This window comes from Typopeltis vanoorti, chromosome 14 (assembly GCF_054136105.1).
Source record: "Typopeltis vanoorti isolate ZY-2024b chromosome 14, IOZ_Tvanoo_1.0, whole genome shotgun sequence".
Lineage (NCBI taxonomy): Eukaryota > Metazoa > Arthropoda > Arachnida > Uropygi > Thelyphonidae > Typopeltis > Typopeltis vanoorti.
In genome coordinates, this window is record NC_143562.1 from 96,139,561 (window position 1) to 96,157,609 (window position 18,049).

At 34.1% G+C, this 18,049-nt stretch overlaps 1 protein-coding gene across 3 annotated transcripts in view; it reads left to right on the plus strand.

Annotated features, from left to right (window-relative positions):
- The window catches only part of LOC150099782 (nucleolysin TIAR-like), a 287,990-nt gene that overhangs the window by 136,295 nt on the left and 133,646 nt on the right, over positions 1–18,049 (plus strand). For all 3 annotated transcript variants that reach the window (XM_090403564.1, XM_090403566.1, XM_090403565.1), the window contains exon 7: positions 15,546–15,621. In XM_090403564.1, coding sequence (XP_090259690.1) covers positions 15,546–15,621 — 76 coding nt within the window. The remainder of the gene's footprint in view (positions 1–15,545; positions 15,622–18,049) is intronic.

Consider the following 18,049-nt stretch of genomic DNA (forward strand, 5'->3'; position numbering starts at 1 on the left):
TATATTTATAAGGACCATTATGTGAAGGCATATTTCTTGAGCTTTTCCATCCAGCATAACCAGCAAACTGAGCAGAAATTGTATACAATTAATTGACATATCAAATTACATAGATTAATCACCCTATCATGGCTTTAATTTGTCCAGACCTGTTACATCTGGACAAATTACAGCTATGATAAGGATGATTCTGTAAAGGCAAGTTACTTGACCACAACTGCCTAATGAACATAATGCATTATTGGGAAGAGAAAATAAAATTTCTCATATGCTAGTTGTTAGCATGAAGCAGTTTTATTATGAAGTATTTTTACTTCACTTTTTCAATATATATATATATATATATATATATATATATATACAGGTAACCCTCGTATAACACGAATGTTAGGTTCCACAGAAATGCCACTTTATATGAATCGCATTATGCGAGACTCAGATCACATCGAAAAAGTAGGGTTATGTTCTGAAATCGTTTTTTTTTTTAAATTATATAAACAACAATGACATATCCAACAAAAATATTTTTATTTAATTCAAGTAATTCATGTAAATTAAGAAAACATAAATTATGAAACAAAATACATAGTATAATCTTATGAAAATATAAATTGCACGTAAACTTATTGCCCATAATGCAAAAATGTTTTAGGCGAAATAAAATAAAGTGCATAATTAATTGTAATCACTGTCTTCAAAGCAAACATTTCGTAGATGTTCTTTATTTATGAGTGGCCAGACGTCGTCATCACTTGAAATCTTTTGGACGTCATTTGTATAATTCTCATTGCATACTTTGGCTGGTTTAGTTATCAAGAAGTCAGTAATAAGACCTAATGTTATATTCAGGCAATAACAATCACGGAAAAGGAGTAGCTATAGTACTTAACACCAAATACGACGCTAATCTTGAATGGCCGGAAATATCAAGTAAAGTGATGTGGGCAAATATCAGAATGGGGAATTGGACAATGAGACTTATTTTTGCCTATGGTCCCACAGAAGGTTCTACTAAGGTAGAAGTGAAGGAATTTTTTGAGGCTTTAGAGAAAGCATCTGACACAATGAAAAAGGAAAAGTTGGTCCTTGTTGGGGATCTAAATAACAGAGTAGGAAATGATTGTCAGACATAAAAATGTTTTGGAAAAATTTGAGAAAAGAGCAATCCTATAATAATGGCAAATACCTGTTGGATTTCTGTTAAGGACATGGGCTAGTTATTACTAACAATGTTCCAACATAAAAATGTGCACACATTCACATGGATCGAAGAGGCAAGGAATAAGAAAAGTCTCATTGACTATGTTATTGTTGATAGTGATGTTTTCTCCCTAGTGCAGGACACCAGAGTGTACAGAGGATTTGAAATTGGAAGTGATCACCATTTAGTTTTGAGCAGGATATAATTGAATTTCATATTGAAAAGAATAACATGTAAGAAAGTTTAAAAGTGAATTAAAGTTGAGCTGCTCTCAGATGTGAACTGTTGACTAAAATGCACAAACATTACTAAAGAAAAAATGAGATTTTGAGAACAGAAACCAGACCATGGAGTTTCAGTGGCAAATCTCGAAGAAAACAGTGATTCAGCCAGAGAGGCATAGAAAAATCAGTACCAAGGAGTCCAAAGAGTCAAGGAAAGGCAACAACTATCATCTTTAACACCACCGCCACCAGTATTTTCACAGACAATCACAAACATCCATGCCCTCAGCAGGGTTTGAATCCTCAACCTTTTGGCTGGAGAGCAGATACACTAACCATTCGGCCAACACCAGGCTGGCTGATCTTTAAGTAAGTTACCTTTATCCACTAAATGTGGACAAAGTTGACTTATGATGTAACATTTCTTCTGAGAACATTTCAGAATTATCTTGTTTGGGAAATGTTGGGGAGAGGAGAAATGTAAATAAACATAATTAATTTCAAAAATAATTATTTCTTGACCATGATAGACATATCACCAAGCAGAAGATTGCTAAAATCAAAGTCTTCCTGGTGATGAATTTAGCTGTATAGTGTTTTAATTAGTTAATTTGGGATGTGCGGGAAGAATACACCTGTACTCCCAAATGATTTTGTACCTGGGTGATTAAACTAACTCTTATATAACTGTTCCTAGATGTTTGAGGTAAGCAAGTTTAATTTTTATAAATGCTTACAACATGTAAATATATGTGCGTTGTTATATGTACCTGGCTGGAAAATATTGGAGTATACTAGGGTGTTTCTTATTTAATAATGAATTAAAGGATTAAAGTATATGGTCTGTTTGAAAATCTGGCATCTGAGGTGAGTGACTTCGGTTATTTTCTGTTTTAGATTCTACTTTTTTTGGAATGCATTTTTTATTAATAGTGGACTTTCATTCATCCAAGTGAGACCCCCCCCCCACCAGAACATTATGCTATTAAATGAAATTAAAAGAAAAAAAATTATTGATAATGTAGTACTGATGCTTATCTTGCTTATTACACATAAAGTGTACAATGTCTCAAGTGGATGTTTCACTTGGAATACAAGGAAACAAAGAAAAAACGAATTTAGCATTAATCTGTCAGGCTCTTTACACAGAGGTGTGCAGTATTATTATTTTTTTAATGTGAAGGATTCCTGTGAATAAACCACAGGTGTATGCAATAATGATCGTAGCATAGCCAGACAGAGGTTTTACAAATATGAAATGTTTCATAGTATGTCTGGGAAAAGTACTGAATTGAAGAAAATTTTAATTCAGAAGTTCTCCCTGTGTTATTAGGGCTTATGTAAGCAGTGTTTTAAATACATTTGTTATCTTGAGTTTGGAGCACGGTTGTATTTCATTGCAATTAGATGTTGTGCATGTTTTTGTATGAAAAAAAAAAGTAGCAGTTGTGTGAATCTTGCTGATAGCAATATCAGTTCTTGGATATTTCTTAGATTTTGTAGAAAAGATGATTCACCACCTACTGAGTACAGCATATGGAATCAGCTATGCATTACTGAAGTAGTGACAAGTGCATTTTAGTGAGATGGAAGATAGGATTTTGTTAGCAGTAATTGAAATTTAGTTTTTTGTGATCGATTTTTAAGAAAGAGGAGTGTTGCATTCTTTCATCATTGACGCTATGTATAAATTATTTATTAATTTGAATGAGCTGTTTAAATGGTCACCCTGTATAATGATTCATAGCTAAAAAAAAATAGATCAACAGTATCGACCATTTTTCACAAATCCAGTTCTGTATAAAAATTTTTATGCATAGATGCATATTTACCTTGTCAGAAAATATGTGGAATCCATTAATTTATATAAGCGATTAATAAAAAAATTGCTTTATTTTTATATCGGACCCATACATAAAATGTCATGCAATATATATGGCTTATCAGTGCCAAGTGTGAGCAAGAGAGTAAGAAAGGAGAAATCCCCCCCCCCCCTCTCTCTGAGTGATGTGTGTGGAGTGAGTGAACAGCTAAAAATTAAGTCTTGACCTTTCTATATCAAGATAGTCTGTTCTCTATTCTGATAGTTAAAATTTGATAGTATACTGTTGCTTTACTAATTCTAATTTGATGCAGTCCATTCCATCCAATTGCTTACTATTTAATGCTAATTTCAGTTTAGAAAATAGATTATGTCTGGTAAAAAAATAAGTTGGTCATGATTGGTGATATTACTTTGTTGGTAGATGCACTTTTGTTAATGCTACATTCTTTATGATAGCATTGTGCTGTTTTCATAATTCTATAAAACGATTAATTGATCTTTAATAAGTAAAGAGCTTTGTTATTGTTTTTATCAAATGTTTCTGGTGATACAGCATTTTTTGTTACAGTATGGTATCAAAAAAAAAAAAAAAAATCCAGATTATTGGTAGTATGGATGAAAAAACACCCTTTCCTTAAGAATATCAGGTGGAAGTCAAATGGTTTGTCTAGATCTGCCACATTGCTAAATCTATTCAAATGGAAATGGTATAGTAATCCAAATACACATTTCCTCAACAGTTGCAATATAAAATGCAGATATTGCTTGCCTAGGTGATAAACAATTCTTAAGTGAGATTTTACGATTTCATTTCTGCTCATTAGAGGCCTGAAGTAGCTTCAGAAATGTTTGGTCTTTAGAGAAGGGGACAAAATCTCTAGGAATTTGAGCCATTGGATTTACAACTGTGATGATTCATGTTTAAAAAAATAATAATAATAATAATCCAATCTTTGAATATGTATTCAAGCTTTATAGATATGGAAAAAAAACTTATGACAAGGTGCTAAGAGAAATGCTCATCAAAACACTACAGTTTTTGGGACATTATATTGGGCAATACATAGTGTGTATTTGAGGTGTAAGTCAGTAGTTAGAATTGAAACGGGGATAAGAAGATTGGTATTAAATCAGGTATGCGACAAGGGTGCACATTATCTCCACTGTTTTTCATTATCTACACGGTATCACCTGATATCAAAATTGATGATATTAATCTCAGCTTTTTTTACTTTATGTTAATGATGTTATAGGTCTCAATAACTCCAGTACAGGTGTGCAAGATTCCTTGACTAGATTGAATAATTGTTATAATAAATTCGGTATGAAAATCAACAATTAAAAGACAAAGACACTGAAAATAGGCAGAAATATTGAAACCATCAACTGCATCCTGAATGAATCTATAGAACAAGTAAAACATTTCAGCTATTTAGGCACAATTTTTAGACACTGATGTACTATAACTTCTACCTCTTGTAAATGGAATTGATAAGAGAAAATCAGCCAGTCTGGCAGATTGGTAAATTCACCTTTAATTAAATTTCTAGGCAATAGATGACTTACAGATGCCTTGCTTACTGGAAGCCCGATGTAGCTCTTATTTACCCCCCTCCCCCTCACACACACACACAGAGAGAGAGAGAAGAGTAGTGTGGACAATAGCTTTCTGGGTATGCCAAACCCACTATAGAAATCCAAACTTTCCAAAAAAAAAAAAAAAAAGTAGCAAGACACTTCCACCAGTGCTTTTGTGTAGTACACAGGACTGAATCTGATACTAATGGAGGCTTCCTGACCAGCTAATGAACAATTCATCTACTACTTATTCTGGCTGGATGGAGTTAAAATATAGTGGTGTGTGACAACTACCAAGGCGATACAAAGCAAACCCTGTTACCAGTACACTGGTAACAGGGTTTGCTTTGCCTCTCTCTGAAAGGCATGCCTTAAAGGTCTTTCACCCATACTACATGCCCTGACTAACTCCTCAGTTATGAGGAGTTAGTCAGGGCATGTGGTATGGGTGAAAGACCATGTAAATCATCCTTTGCATTTTGATTTTGAGTAAAAAAGTAACTAAGTAACTACAAAAAAGTATACAAAATTAAAAAAACCCAACCAAAAAGAAATATATCTCATAATCAATTCAAAACATCCACTTCACCAATATTAATGATCTTTACTCCCGTCAATGACAAGCACCCCCACTTGACATATAAACCTGATCTATTTTTACCAGAACCTTAACTAGTGCACTCAACTGTTGGTGCACATCTCTGCTTTCCAGACTGTCTTGCACGACATTTGCCGTTCAACTCTTCATCTCCATAATTTCACCCAAGTCTCGTGTCCTTTATCATTGCAGTAGCCAAGTGGGATGATACCCATGATTTCTTTCCTCGTTTCTTTGGGCTGATTAGTGTCTTCACTGTTCTGATCCAAGCACTGGATCCAACTGAATAACAAATAATTCTTACTGGAATCAAAGCCTTTATCTTTCGTTACATACAAAAGTCAAGACCCTTAATTTTCCAACAGATATGCCAAGGCAGTCTAAGAAATGAATTCGGTACATCACATGTGGCTATCTCACTCAGCCCACACTGTAACATGCAATAGCTACACTATCAGCAAATTCACATCAGACAAATCGCAAAATACTTTTTTCCCTCCTGAAATGACATTACAGCCTTCTCATCTCTTGTCAAGGCCATGACTGCAACTTCTGTTCATTCATATTTTGACTGTTACATCTAAATGACACTGTTGTAACAACACCTAAAACAAGATTAACCTCCAGGCATCAATATTCATTAATAATACAGACAAATCACTTCATCACCAGCACACCATTTAATCAGTCACCACTAGTATGGGTTCTACCACTACTACTCCATAGCTCAGACCACCCTTGTATACCAAAAATTGGTATACACGAGTGGTCTGAAAAGTTCTCTGCCTTGACCATAAATGGCAACACTATCGGCAAGATTTTTTATTATTTTTTTTTTTTAAGTTGATACATCTGTCATAAGCACCCATGTGAAATTGCAAGTCATTCTATCAAGTAGTTTTTTTTATACAGCTGTCTGAAGCTAAAGTGTTGTCTGTATCCCTTGAAATGGATAAAATTGAGTATTGTGAGGTTATAAAACAGTCAAAAGAATGTTTAACGACAAAAGAAATTCATTCGAAGTTCATAAAAAGTTAATGGCAATCTTCTTTGTTTTCAGCAATTAAGAAACGGGCTGCTGAGTTTAAACGTGGCCGTGCCAGTGTTGAAGATGATCCACGTGTAGGACATCCAAAAAGTATAATAACACCAGAAATTATTGATCAAGTGCACGATATGGTATTGGATGACTGGCGAGTCAAAGTGCGTGAAATTGCTGAGACTATAGGCATTTCAAAAGAATGTGTAGGATATATTTTTCATGAAGAATTGCAAATGAAAAAGCTTTGCGCCAGATGGGCGCCACGCTTGCTCACAGCAGATCAAAAACGCAATCACATGAAAATCTTTGAACAGTGCTTGGAGTGTCTTAGCAAGAATAAAACTGATTTTGTGCATCGATTTATTACTATGGATGAGACTTGGATTCACCATTACACACTAGAATCCAAACAGAAGTCAAAACAGTGGACAGAAACCGGCTGTTCAGTGCCAAAGAAGACAGTCAGTTCCATCAGCAGGAAAGGTCATGGCATCGGTGTTTTGGGATGCTAAAGGCATTTTGTTTATTGATTATCTTGAAAAGTGTAAAACAATAATCGGGGAATATTATTCCGATCTTTTCACTAGACTACATGAAAAAATTTCTTGAGAAAAGACCTGGTTTGCAGAAGAAGAAAATCATCTTTCATCAGGACAATGCACCTGCCCACAAAGGTGTTTTGGCAATGGGAAAATTAAGGGATCTGTACTATGAATTGTTGGAACATCCACCATATTCTCCAGATTTAGCTCCCTTTGACTTCTATCTCTTCCCAAAACTAAAACTCTTCCTTGCTGGTCAGCGTTTTTCTTCAAATCTAGAGGTGATTACAGCTGTAGAGGGGTATTTTGCAGATCTTACTGAGAACCACTACAGGTATGGGATAATGGTGCTGATCGCTGGAATGAATGTGTTAGCCTTAAGGAAGATTATGTTGAAAAATAATTTTGAAATTATAAATTAGCTTTTTTCATTGTTAGGCCGAAAACTTTTCAGACAACCCTCGTAACTTATTTAATTTAGTTTAAGAATCCTAAGACTTGGACTGTATTTGTTCAAGAGTATATCTTCATAAAGTTCAGAGCCCAGTTTGATCCCAGATTCTGATATCAGTTTAATGACACTTATTTTTCATTTGGTTCATCTAAATAATGAATAAGAATGGAGGTAGCCTGCTTCCTTTTCCCAAACCTTAATTTTACATCAAACCACCTTCCCCTACTTTAATATTAACTGCTGATGTAATGTTCTAGAGAGTAGAAGGGATGAGAATGAATTTATTCTATAGGTTTTCATTTGAGCTGATTTGACAATGGGTGGACCAGAACTATGATAATAGGTAGATACATGGACAACTTCAATAAGATATAAGCAGCAAAGAGAGGAGTCATTAATCTGCCTTTTTCTGTATTTTACTCTTCTTTTCTCTACTATTTTTATGGAGTTCTTAGAGGCACAACCTCAGATGTGTGATCAATATTCAGAGGTGATATGGATTTGTGATTTGTATAGAGTAAGAAGTTGTTCATGTGTAATATAATGCTTCAAGCAAAAGAAAACCCTAAATTTTTTTGGACACATAGGAAGCAATTTTTGTAAAATATTCATGCCAAGAGAGAGATTTGAGTTAGTTGTGTGTCGTAAAGTGAAAATCTAATTGTGACAACCTGTATTTGACCTGAATCCAGCTTGGTCAAGTTTTTACAACAATGAAGTGACAACAATTTTTTTTAGTCTCTTCAAAAGTATGCTTGCATTTAATACAAAATTTCTGTAATTCTCATTCAGTTTTATTTTCATTTTTATAGATGGGAATTATGAGAGACCTATCTCATTCTGGAATTAGACTTTTGACGAGATGTTCTAAATTTTGCAGCATAGTCATTGTAGAGCTTTTATACATTATACCATGTTTTTTTTGTGTTTTGATTTTTATGATTAATTTTCTGTTTTAACATTTTTACAGCCCCGAGAACCCCATTCATCATTATTGTTTGTGTGTTGTGTGTGGTTTTTGATTTAACTCCTCGGTCTACGTAATAAAAACTTTTTCAACCTGCAACGAGAATGGGTGATTTTCTTTGCCAAAAAGGGTGTAACATTTTCATTTAATTTAGTCCTTATTTTTAAAGATTGTTCTTATTGTTGACTTGCTTAATTCAAACTCGTGGGGAAATTAACATTATTGAAACGGGACTCGAGTTTTGTGTGACTTTGTATCCAAATTGATAACAGCATGCTTTATGTGCTGGCATATCCTCATTGTTCTGACTTTCCTTTGCTGGTCTTATTGACATCTTTAAATAAGATTCAAATTAGACCTGTAATAAATTATATACTCGTGGAAACAGTAGCATCAGAAGTGTACCTCTTTTAAGTTCAGGTTCAAATCAGCAATGAATTTTGAACTCTGTGCTGTGTGTGGAAACATGCATAGTGTGGCAGAATAAACTGCTTAATAGCAAATCTGCATAAATCGGAGCTTACCTGTATTGATATTACTCCTCATTGCATACCTTTGAATACTTTCTTTCACTGCTTGTCAAAATTTCAAAATAATTACTATCCATAATATCTTTAATGTCCGTTTTCAAGTCACATTTTATCATCTTACCCTTTAGAACATTTTGTCATCTTACTGATAATGTTCCCTGTAAGGTGTGTGTGCATGGCTGCCCCCTCTAGTAACTGAGCACACAGAATCTTTGGTTTCTGAATTTCTAATTTACAGTCAGTACTTTTTAAATGGTATATAAAAACAGAGTACACGATAACAATACTGGTCATGTAATTTTATTTAGTAATTTCTACAGTATCTCCACTCCAATATTATTCCCATCCATTCAACTTCTCAACCGTTTCTCAAGTATACTAGCATAAATCTTACCAGGAATACTCAGTAGGGAAATACCTCTTTAATTCTCGCATTCAGTTTTATTTCCCTTTTTATATATGGGTACTATGAGAGCTCTACTCCAATCATCGGGAATTTGTCCCTCTGTCCACGCCTTCTGAACTATGCAGTGCATCCACTTATCACCATACTTAGCCATTTTTGGTCGAATATCATCTACTCCTGCCTTTCCACATTTCAAACCTTTGATGGCTTTTTCTACTTCAAGTATGGATATGTATTCCTGTTGAGTGTTTTTACCACTGTACTATCACTGCTTGTTTCATTTAGCAATTTTTCGAAGTAATTACTCCATACTTCAAGGATATCTTTTTCTCCTGTTTTCATGTCACCTTTATCATCTCTTATTCCTTTTACAGCACTCTTTCCTCCATTTTTGAGATTCTTCAACAACATCCAGAATATTTTGCCAGCTTCTTGATATTTCTTTTCTAAAGAAATATCAAGAAAGTTCTTGGCAAAGTCCTCCCATGACTTTTGTTTAGCTAGTTTTACACAGTGTTTAGCTTTCTTACATTTGTCTCTGTATTCTCTAAGAGCAAAAGCTGACTTATTTGACAGGAACTTTTGATATGCTTTCTTCTTTTCCTTCACTGCCTCTTTAACTTCCTGTGTCCACCAGGGAGTTCTGATTTTTCTATCCTGGCAGACAATCTCACCTCATGCTTCTCTGGCTGAATCAATCAGGGTTTTCTTCAATGTTTGCCACTGAATCTCCAAGGTTTGGTTCCTGTTCTCAAACTCTTTCATTTTTTCTTCAATAATCTTTGTGTATTTTAGTCTACAGTTCACATCTGAGAGCTGCTCAACTTTTATTCGCTTTAAAACTTTCTTACATGTTATTCTTTGCAACATGAAATTCAATTTTATCCTGCTCAAGACTAAATGGTGATCATTTCCAATTTCAAATCCTCTTTATACTCTGTTGTTTTGCACCAAGGAGAAAACATCACTATCAACAATAACATAGTCAATGAGACTTTTCTTATTCCTTGCTCCATGTGAATTTGTGCACATTTTTATGTTGGAACATGGTGTTAGTAATAACCAGTCCATGTCCTTAGCAGAAACTCAACAGGTATTTGCCATTATTATTAGCTTTGCTCTTTTCTCCAAATTTTCCCAAAATATTTTTGTATGTCTCACAATCACTTCCTACTCTGCTATTTAGATCCCCAACAAAGACCAACTTTTCCTTTTTCATTGCTCCCATCTCAGTAGCTTTTTCTAGACCCTCAAAAAATTCTTCCACTTCTACCTTAGTAGAGCCTTCTGTGGGACCATAGGCACAAATATAAGTCTCATTGTCCAGTTCCCCATTCTGATATTTGTGCAGATCACTCTACTTGAGACTGCTTGCCATTCAAGAAGATTAGCCTCATATTTAGTTTGATTGTCATTGCCTGAATATAAAATTTTGTATTTATTGCTCAGAAAGGTCTCACCAGTTTTTGTCTTTTTTTGTTTCAGGTCACCGCTATTATGTTGATCTGGTACTTATCTAATTCCTCAGCTAGCTCCATTTCTTTGCCATTCGGGCTTCTTATGTTGATAGTACCAATCTTCAACTCTGGTGATATTGAGTTGGGGGTGTGTTTTAGGGTTTGTTCCAGTAGCTGAGTTTGCACTGTTCGCCTGATTCCCTGGCGAAAACAACGGGTAGCCTTGTTTAACTTTGGGGCTGGGGCTTATAGCTACCCATCGGGCCAAATGGTAGAGAAATTATCTATGTACCTAAACCAAACTCGGTTTGGGGGGGGGGGGGGCAGCAATTTAAGTGCCAGATATTCAAATGATTCCATCCATAAGTTAGCATTAGGAAGTGAAAGTGGGGGTGCCCATTGTGACACATTCAATTTGTTCAAATAGACAGTTGTTCCATTTATTAATACCCTGATTTAAGATAGTGCTTAAAGAGTTGGCAAATTTTAGGGCAATAAATTTTTGAAAGAAGAACTAGTGTATTGTCTACTGGAACATTTGTAAAAAGGCATGAATTCTCCTTTAATTGAAGATTCTTTATTGTGGTTTTAAAGTGTTTGTACAGTTTTATGTAAGGTTGTATTGTCAATGTGTTTGAGTTTGGATGATGAGTGTGTAGCTAGTTTATAGGTGGGATTATTAACAACATCCAGAATCAGGTGCAACTAGGGACTTCAACTACTTTCTCTACAGGCACCAATTGACTATCTGTTGTTCCTTCATACGAAGCAGTGGCTCCCATCTCCGTGCTTTTGAAGATTAGGAACTGAAGAACAGCATGATTTAGTGTTTGAACTCACTAGCGGGAGACTTTTTTGATGTTTGTATGTAGAAGCCAGTATCACGATACCAAAAATTCCTGAAAGTCAATGGGGACTATGTGAAAAAATAAAGCTTATATGTAGGTATTTTATCATATTATAAAACTTTTTTTTCTCTTCTCTGCCAGTTTTTTTTTTTTTTTTTTTTTTTTTTTAATCTTGACTGAACCTTACTTTCTGGATGTGCTTGTACTTTTAGTGTCTATTATTTTTCCTTCTGCTATATTTACTTGTAATTCTTCAGGTTGAGAAAAGGTTGCAACATATGCTATTTCACTTGTTTATTAAAATTCACATGATAATACAAGAAAAGCATGAATAATGTTTATTAATCCTTTTATTGTATTTATTGTGTTATTGTTTGAATTTTAAGAAACGTTATGGCACAAGTATCCTTTAAACAACAAATTCACTTGTTTTGCTTGATTGCATCAAAAAACATAAAACAATTAATTAATGATGAAGTAAATAAGGGTGTTTTCTTACACATTTTTTTTTTTTTCCCCTCATTAACAACACGCATGAACAGTCCAGGTATTATTATTATTATTATTATTGTTCCGGGAAACTCCAAGGAGTCGACAGACTCATCGAGGGAGGCCCTAACATCATGTCAAGAACAACTATTCAACATTCACACAGTATCCATCATACCTTGCCTTGAACTCATTCATGGTCGTAGCACCCACAACAGACTCTGGAAGCTTATTCCACTCATTTACCACTCTCCAAGTAAAGAACCTAGCTCTAACACCCTTGTCAACCACGCTCTTGCCCAGCTTCCATGCATGGCCCCTAGTCCTCCCACCACCAGTCATATTTTCAAAAATATCTTCTGGATCAATCTTATAAAAATCTTATAAAAACGTATGAAGTTAAATTTAAAAGGATTCCCAAAATTGTTGCAATATAATTTTAATTGCCGGTCATGATGCTCAGTATTTGAGAAATAAAGGGAATTAATATTAGATATTAGGTCATTTTCCTTTATAGTCTTTTGCAAAAATAAAAAAAAAAAACTTTAGAAATGTTCACGATCATTGAATTCACCTGGAATCACATGTTTAACATGTTACTCATATCCAACACTTTTGTAGTTTCATTTTCTGTCTGGCAGTACCAGATTTGAATTTTATTAAGTTATCTTATTTTGTATGATGTTATTTTGCAGCAGTAGAATATAAGAGGTTTTGTGCGTGTGGTGTGTGTGTATGCTTTTCAATTATCACAAGAATATATAAATTAGTTTTTTGCAATGAATATCCTTTACTTAATGCTGAGATCTGCATCATATATTGTACCATGGGTTTGCCTATAACTTTGCTCTGAAACTGAAATTTTTTTTTTATCACTAACAACATTCAGTATGCAAGGTGATCATATTGGGTAATGGAAATCATTGCTACTTAAAATCCTCCATGCTGCATTCATTGTGTAATTTAGACATGTGTTAGACAACAAATGCAAAACATCTTTGGTTGTGTGTGGTGATAGAGGGAGTGGGACCCTTTGTGTAAAAGTTTTTGTCCAGTAGTCATGCCTTACATTCATTGTTTTGGACGTGTGGCTGTATAAGGAACTAGATTGAATTTGAAAAATCAGTTGAATTAAAAGATATATATACTAATAGATTATAGTATATTAGTATTGTGTGTGTGGACTTAGGTGTTAAATAATGCAGAAACACTGCATGGTATATCAAAAAGGGAGAAATTTTTCAAGCCACTTCAGACTTCCCCCATAAGCAGTAATGGTGATTTCACACTCAGTGATGAAATTCAGCTACTACATAAAGATACTCAGCAAACATTTCTCATGGTTAAAGTTATACCCACAACCTGTTGATTGAAGAGTGGATATATACTAAACCAGCTAACCAGGTGGACAGGTTTTGAATGTTTTAGTGCCAGCTAGTTCATGTAGTTACCTTATAAACTTACATAAGGTACTATAAAATAGCAATCCAGACAGTTGTCTAAATTGCTATTTTATAGTACCTTACAGTTAATGTCTCAAGTAACTATATGAACTAGCTTTTTAACTCCCAGACCATCTGGGATTTAAATTCCTGTGTGGTCTAGATCAGCACTTCCCGAACTGTGGGCTGCTGCACCCTTGGGGGTCGTAGGTTTTGTTGGGGGGGGGGACATGAAATAATGAAAACAAATTTAAAATGTTTTAAGACTAAGATTTTTTTTTATCTTAAAAGAAATGTATTTGATTTTTATTATTTATTTTTTTGTTATTTTTTATATTTTAATGGAAAAAAATCACACATTGGTGCGGGTTCACAAATTTTACTTCCCGCGTATTTTGGCCCTTAATGAATATTAGTAAATATATGCTTATTCATATAAGTTTCATTTCAAAGCAGAAATCTAAGAATTGCAGTTTCAAATATTTCACCTGATATTGACTTTTTGTGTAGCAGAATTAAAACACAGCCATCACATTAAATTGTTATTAAACTTCTTTTATGTTTTTAATTCTTTCTTTATTACTAATTGTTTTATGTTTCATGTGCTTGTACTGCAAATGTACAATAACACTATATCTATCTATATAAAAATGAGATAATGTGCCATGTCAAATGTGTGTGTAAGATGCTAAAAATGTAATATTTGCATTTGATTTTTGCAGTATTCGCTGTGTATGCTTTGTAATGAATATAAATACAATAAATATTATAATAATGTCTATATTATGATATTTTTCGAGGGGGGGGGGTGAAATATTTAAAATTTTTCCCGACTTCCAGAAGTTTGGGAAGCACTGGTCTAGATTATCTCAGCTGGTAGTGAATTTCATTACTCTTTGTGAGATTGCAGTCCTGTTCATTGTATTGTTGGAGTGGTATCACATTTTGGTCTCCACAGCAAGAATCCCAAATTATCTTATCCTTATCCCACTTAGTAATTCAAGTTTATACGTTTTTGTTGGGTTAATATTAAAAATCTGACTAGGATTAATCTTGATGGTTCAACTTTGTCTTAATTATCAGTGCTGCAAGAGGACTTGGCACAACCAGTCAGTGACAGTGTTATTATTCACTCAGCTGCTGAGGCTGGCAAACAATTTATTTCTGAAATTCTCTGATTTTTGCCTTTTTGACAGAACACAAACTATGATTGATACCCTTCACATTTGTATATTTTGAGGAGCTATTTTCATTGATTTGTTTCCCTTTTTTCAAAGAAAATAACATGCTGTCCAAATTACACACTAAATTTCTAGTATGTTTAAGAAGTTGATTATTTTACTAAAATCTGTGATCATTGGTAACTTTTCAAAAGTCTGATCTGTATGAATTTGCAACATTTATTAATTGATAATAACTGCTTATGGTTCCACTTGGCAGAAACTTGTGTTCCACTTGAACAACTTTCTCTGGCAGAAGTCACTGTTTGGTAATAAATTTCTGTTTATTTTAAGCCACTTTCAATCAAGTTTCCTTTTTTTTTTTTTTTACTCTAACAAACTATTAAATTTCTAATGAAATGTTTTTAGTACTTTGGCATGATTTAAAAGAATATTTAAAGAATAAATAAACAAAGTTGGCACATGAGGTTCTGATATCAACTTAATTTATGGTTGCAAAATATTTAGGAAAAGATTATTGTTAAGAAAATATACTTTTAGAAAGGTAGGAAACATTATTAGTTAGTCTTAGTATTTGATGACTGTATTACGTATGACATTCAGAAACATCCATGCACAAGTGATAATTTTGATATAATTTATAGCTTCAATGATTAAGCTGTTTCTCTTGTTTATGTGGATGAGAGTTTGTATGTATGTGCGTATAAATGTCAAAAACGATACTGAATTCTAATATATATTCAATTTTTTTTTTCTTTCAGGGATTGCCGGGTGGTACGAGATCCACAGACTCTCAAGTCGAAGGGCTATGGGTTTGTGTCTTTTGTTAAAAAAGCGGTACGTGTTATAGTAGGAGAGGAAGGTAGGCTACAAACAGGGATAGGGTGTTGCGCAGTCTACCGGGAACACAGTGGCGGGTAATTATGTGATGGCTTCGTGACTCTTTGATTTCCCGTTTAACTTATGCCAATTACACATATAGAGGTGAGAATAAGAGTGAAGGAGAGAGAGAGAGAAAGCGATAGTACCCGGCTTTAAAAGGTAATTTAGATTACTGAAATAAGAATTGAAATGTGAAGATCATAAATGGAATAACTAAGATATACAAACTTAACCTATAAATTAAGTGGACCCAGGAAAAAAAAAACTGTGCGTGTGTGTATGTATGTTTCTAAGGAAAAAAAAATTAATGGTTCTTTAGTTTTAAATAGGATAATTGAAGAGCCTATTAGGTTACAAAAATTAGTATATGTATTTGAATTCCTGAAGCCTCTTCTGTACTCTTTAGAGTAATTGGGGAAAAAAAAAGTTTCAAAAATGCTGATTTGGGGATTGAAATAGTATTATTTTTCCACTGTGTAGCAATGCTGTAGATATTCTCTCTATACAGAATGATCATTATTCATGAGACCATTACATTTATAATTTTGAATAATATGAACCTAGGTATGGGAAATTGTATAAACAATTACTTTCAGTAAATTTTATATTCAGTAATGGAACACATTATGCTTCATTGCTTGTTTAATCCCGATGAAGTTTGCTGTTTTTAGGAGCGCACAAACGAAGGCGGTGAAATAAGAATGGCATATAAAACCTGCTAATAACAAATCCCTTGTGTTGTTTAAATACGTAGTTAGTCTGTTGTGGGTGTTATGACAGTGAGCAAGTTCAAGGCAAGGTATGATAGATACTGTGAAAATGTCGTATAGTTGTGTGGACATGATGTTTAGCGCCTCCCTCGATGAGTCTAAGGACTCCCCAGAGTCGCCCGTAATAATAATAATAATTTCAAATATTTGTCTCCAGTTTTTCTGTAGTATCACCGTGAATGAAATAATTTCATATGGTATAATTGTCTTTACTTTTCTCCAAATTGAGTTTTGCTTACATTTACACACACATGCAGAGAGAAGAGAGAGATTACAAGACCTGCACCTTTTGAGTTAAATACCCTTGCAGCAGTTTTTTAAAAAAAAAAAAAAAAAGACAGTTTGACAATACAACACAAGGCTGAACTAGTATTACTAGAGCAATCATTTGCTTGTTTCAGAATCCAGCAAACCAGATTTCTGCTTATATCATGCTGAGATCTTTACATGTTGATACTCATTTATCATCTGAGTGTGTATGTATATAATGTGTACAGTGAACTCTCACTAAAGCACAGTGATTACAGAAGTGATGCATTAAAGCAGAAGTTTGCTTTAGTGAATTTCTTTTAGCATAGTATTGGATCTGTAAGTTTTGGTTGGGATGTTTCACTAATTTGCTATAATTAGTGTTGAGTGTGTATGTATGTGGTGTGCTTATATATAAAACCAGATATCCCATGCACAGGAAGTTGTAGAACCAGTAACACAGTATCATAAATGGCAGAATTCAGGGATATGGAACAGATGGTGTTGCGATCATCTGGAGATCATTTGTGGAACACTTTGAAGGCTATTTCACAGAATAGAGGTAGTTGGAATGAAGAAGTTGTTTCATTGGCAGTTTCAGCTTCATTTTAAGTCAGTGTTAAAGGATGTTGAGTTGCTTCGTTTTTAAAAGGCTAGTGCTTAGTGAAAGAATAATGAATGCCAATTCATTAGATGTACTCCTAGTTCCCAAAGAAAAGCACCTATAGAAGAGACAAGCATAATCATTGATTAACTGGGCTGTCCTCTTTTGCATTGCATTAAGAATTTTTAGGCAGGCCCTTAGTACAACATTGCCTCAAACAGTATTCTGATGTTGGGTAGATTTGAAATTTCTACAGAGCTAGTATCTGGCTGAGTGGAAGATGTCGAGATTTTTTAAGGGCTGAGAAAGTAAGCAATGTGTTTGTGCCAGGAAAGACTGCAGATAAATGGCAATCCACGAAGAGAGGTGTGATACTGTCTGATAAATTTGTATATTATCAAGGATAAATTAACCTGATGAGTATGTAGATTTTTCAGCCAAAAAACAAATGCGAGAAAAGATAACTGATGACACTGGGTTAAATCGGTCGTGATTATATAGATAGTTTAAACTGACCAGTTTTGCCACATATGCTAGTGGCTTCTACTTGGTCATGAAGAACAAAAAAATACAATAAGGGGGTAAACATGAACCATTACATAACTGAAACTGAAGATGTAAGAACTGTTACACAAAAGTAAAAAAAAGTGTGGTAGCTGGCACTGGTCAGCCATTGTTCAGTAGATATGTGTAATAGTTGGCCTAGCTTTCTACTTCTCTTGCACCTACCACAATGTTGAATGGAACAAGAGTTTCATGC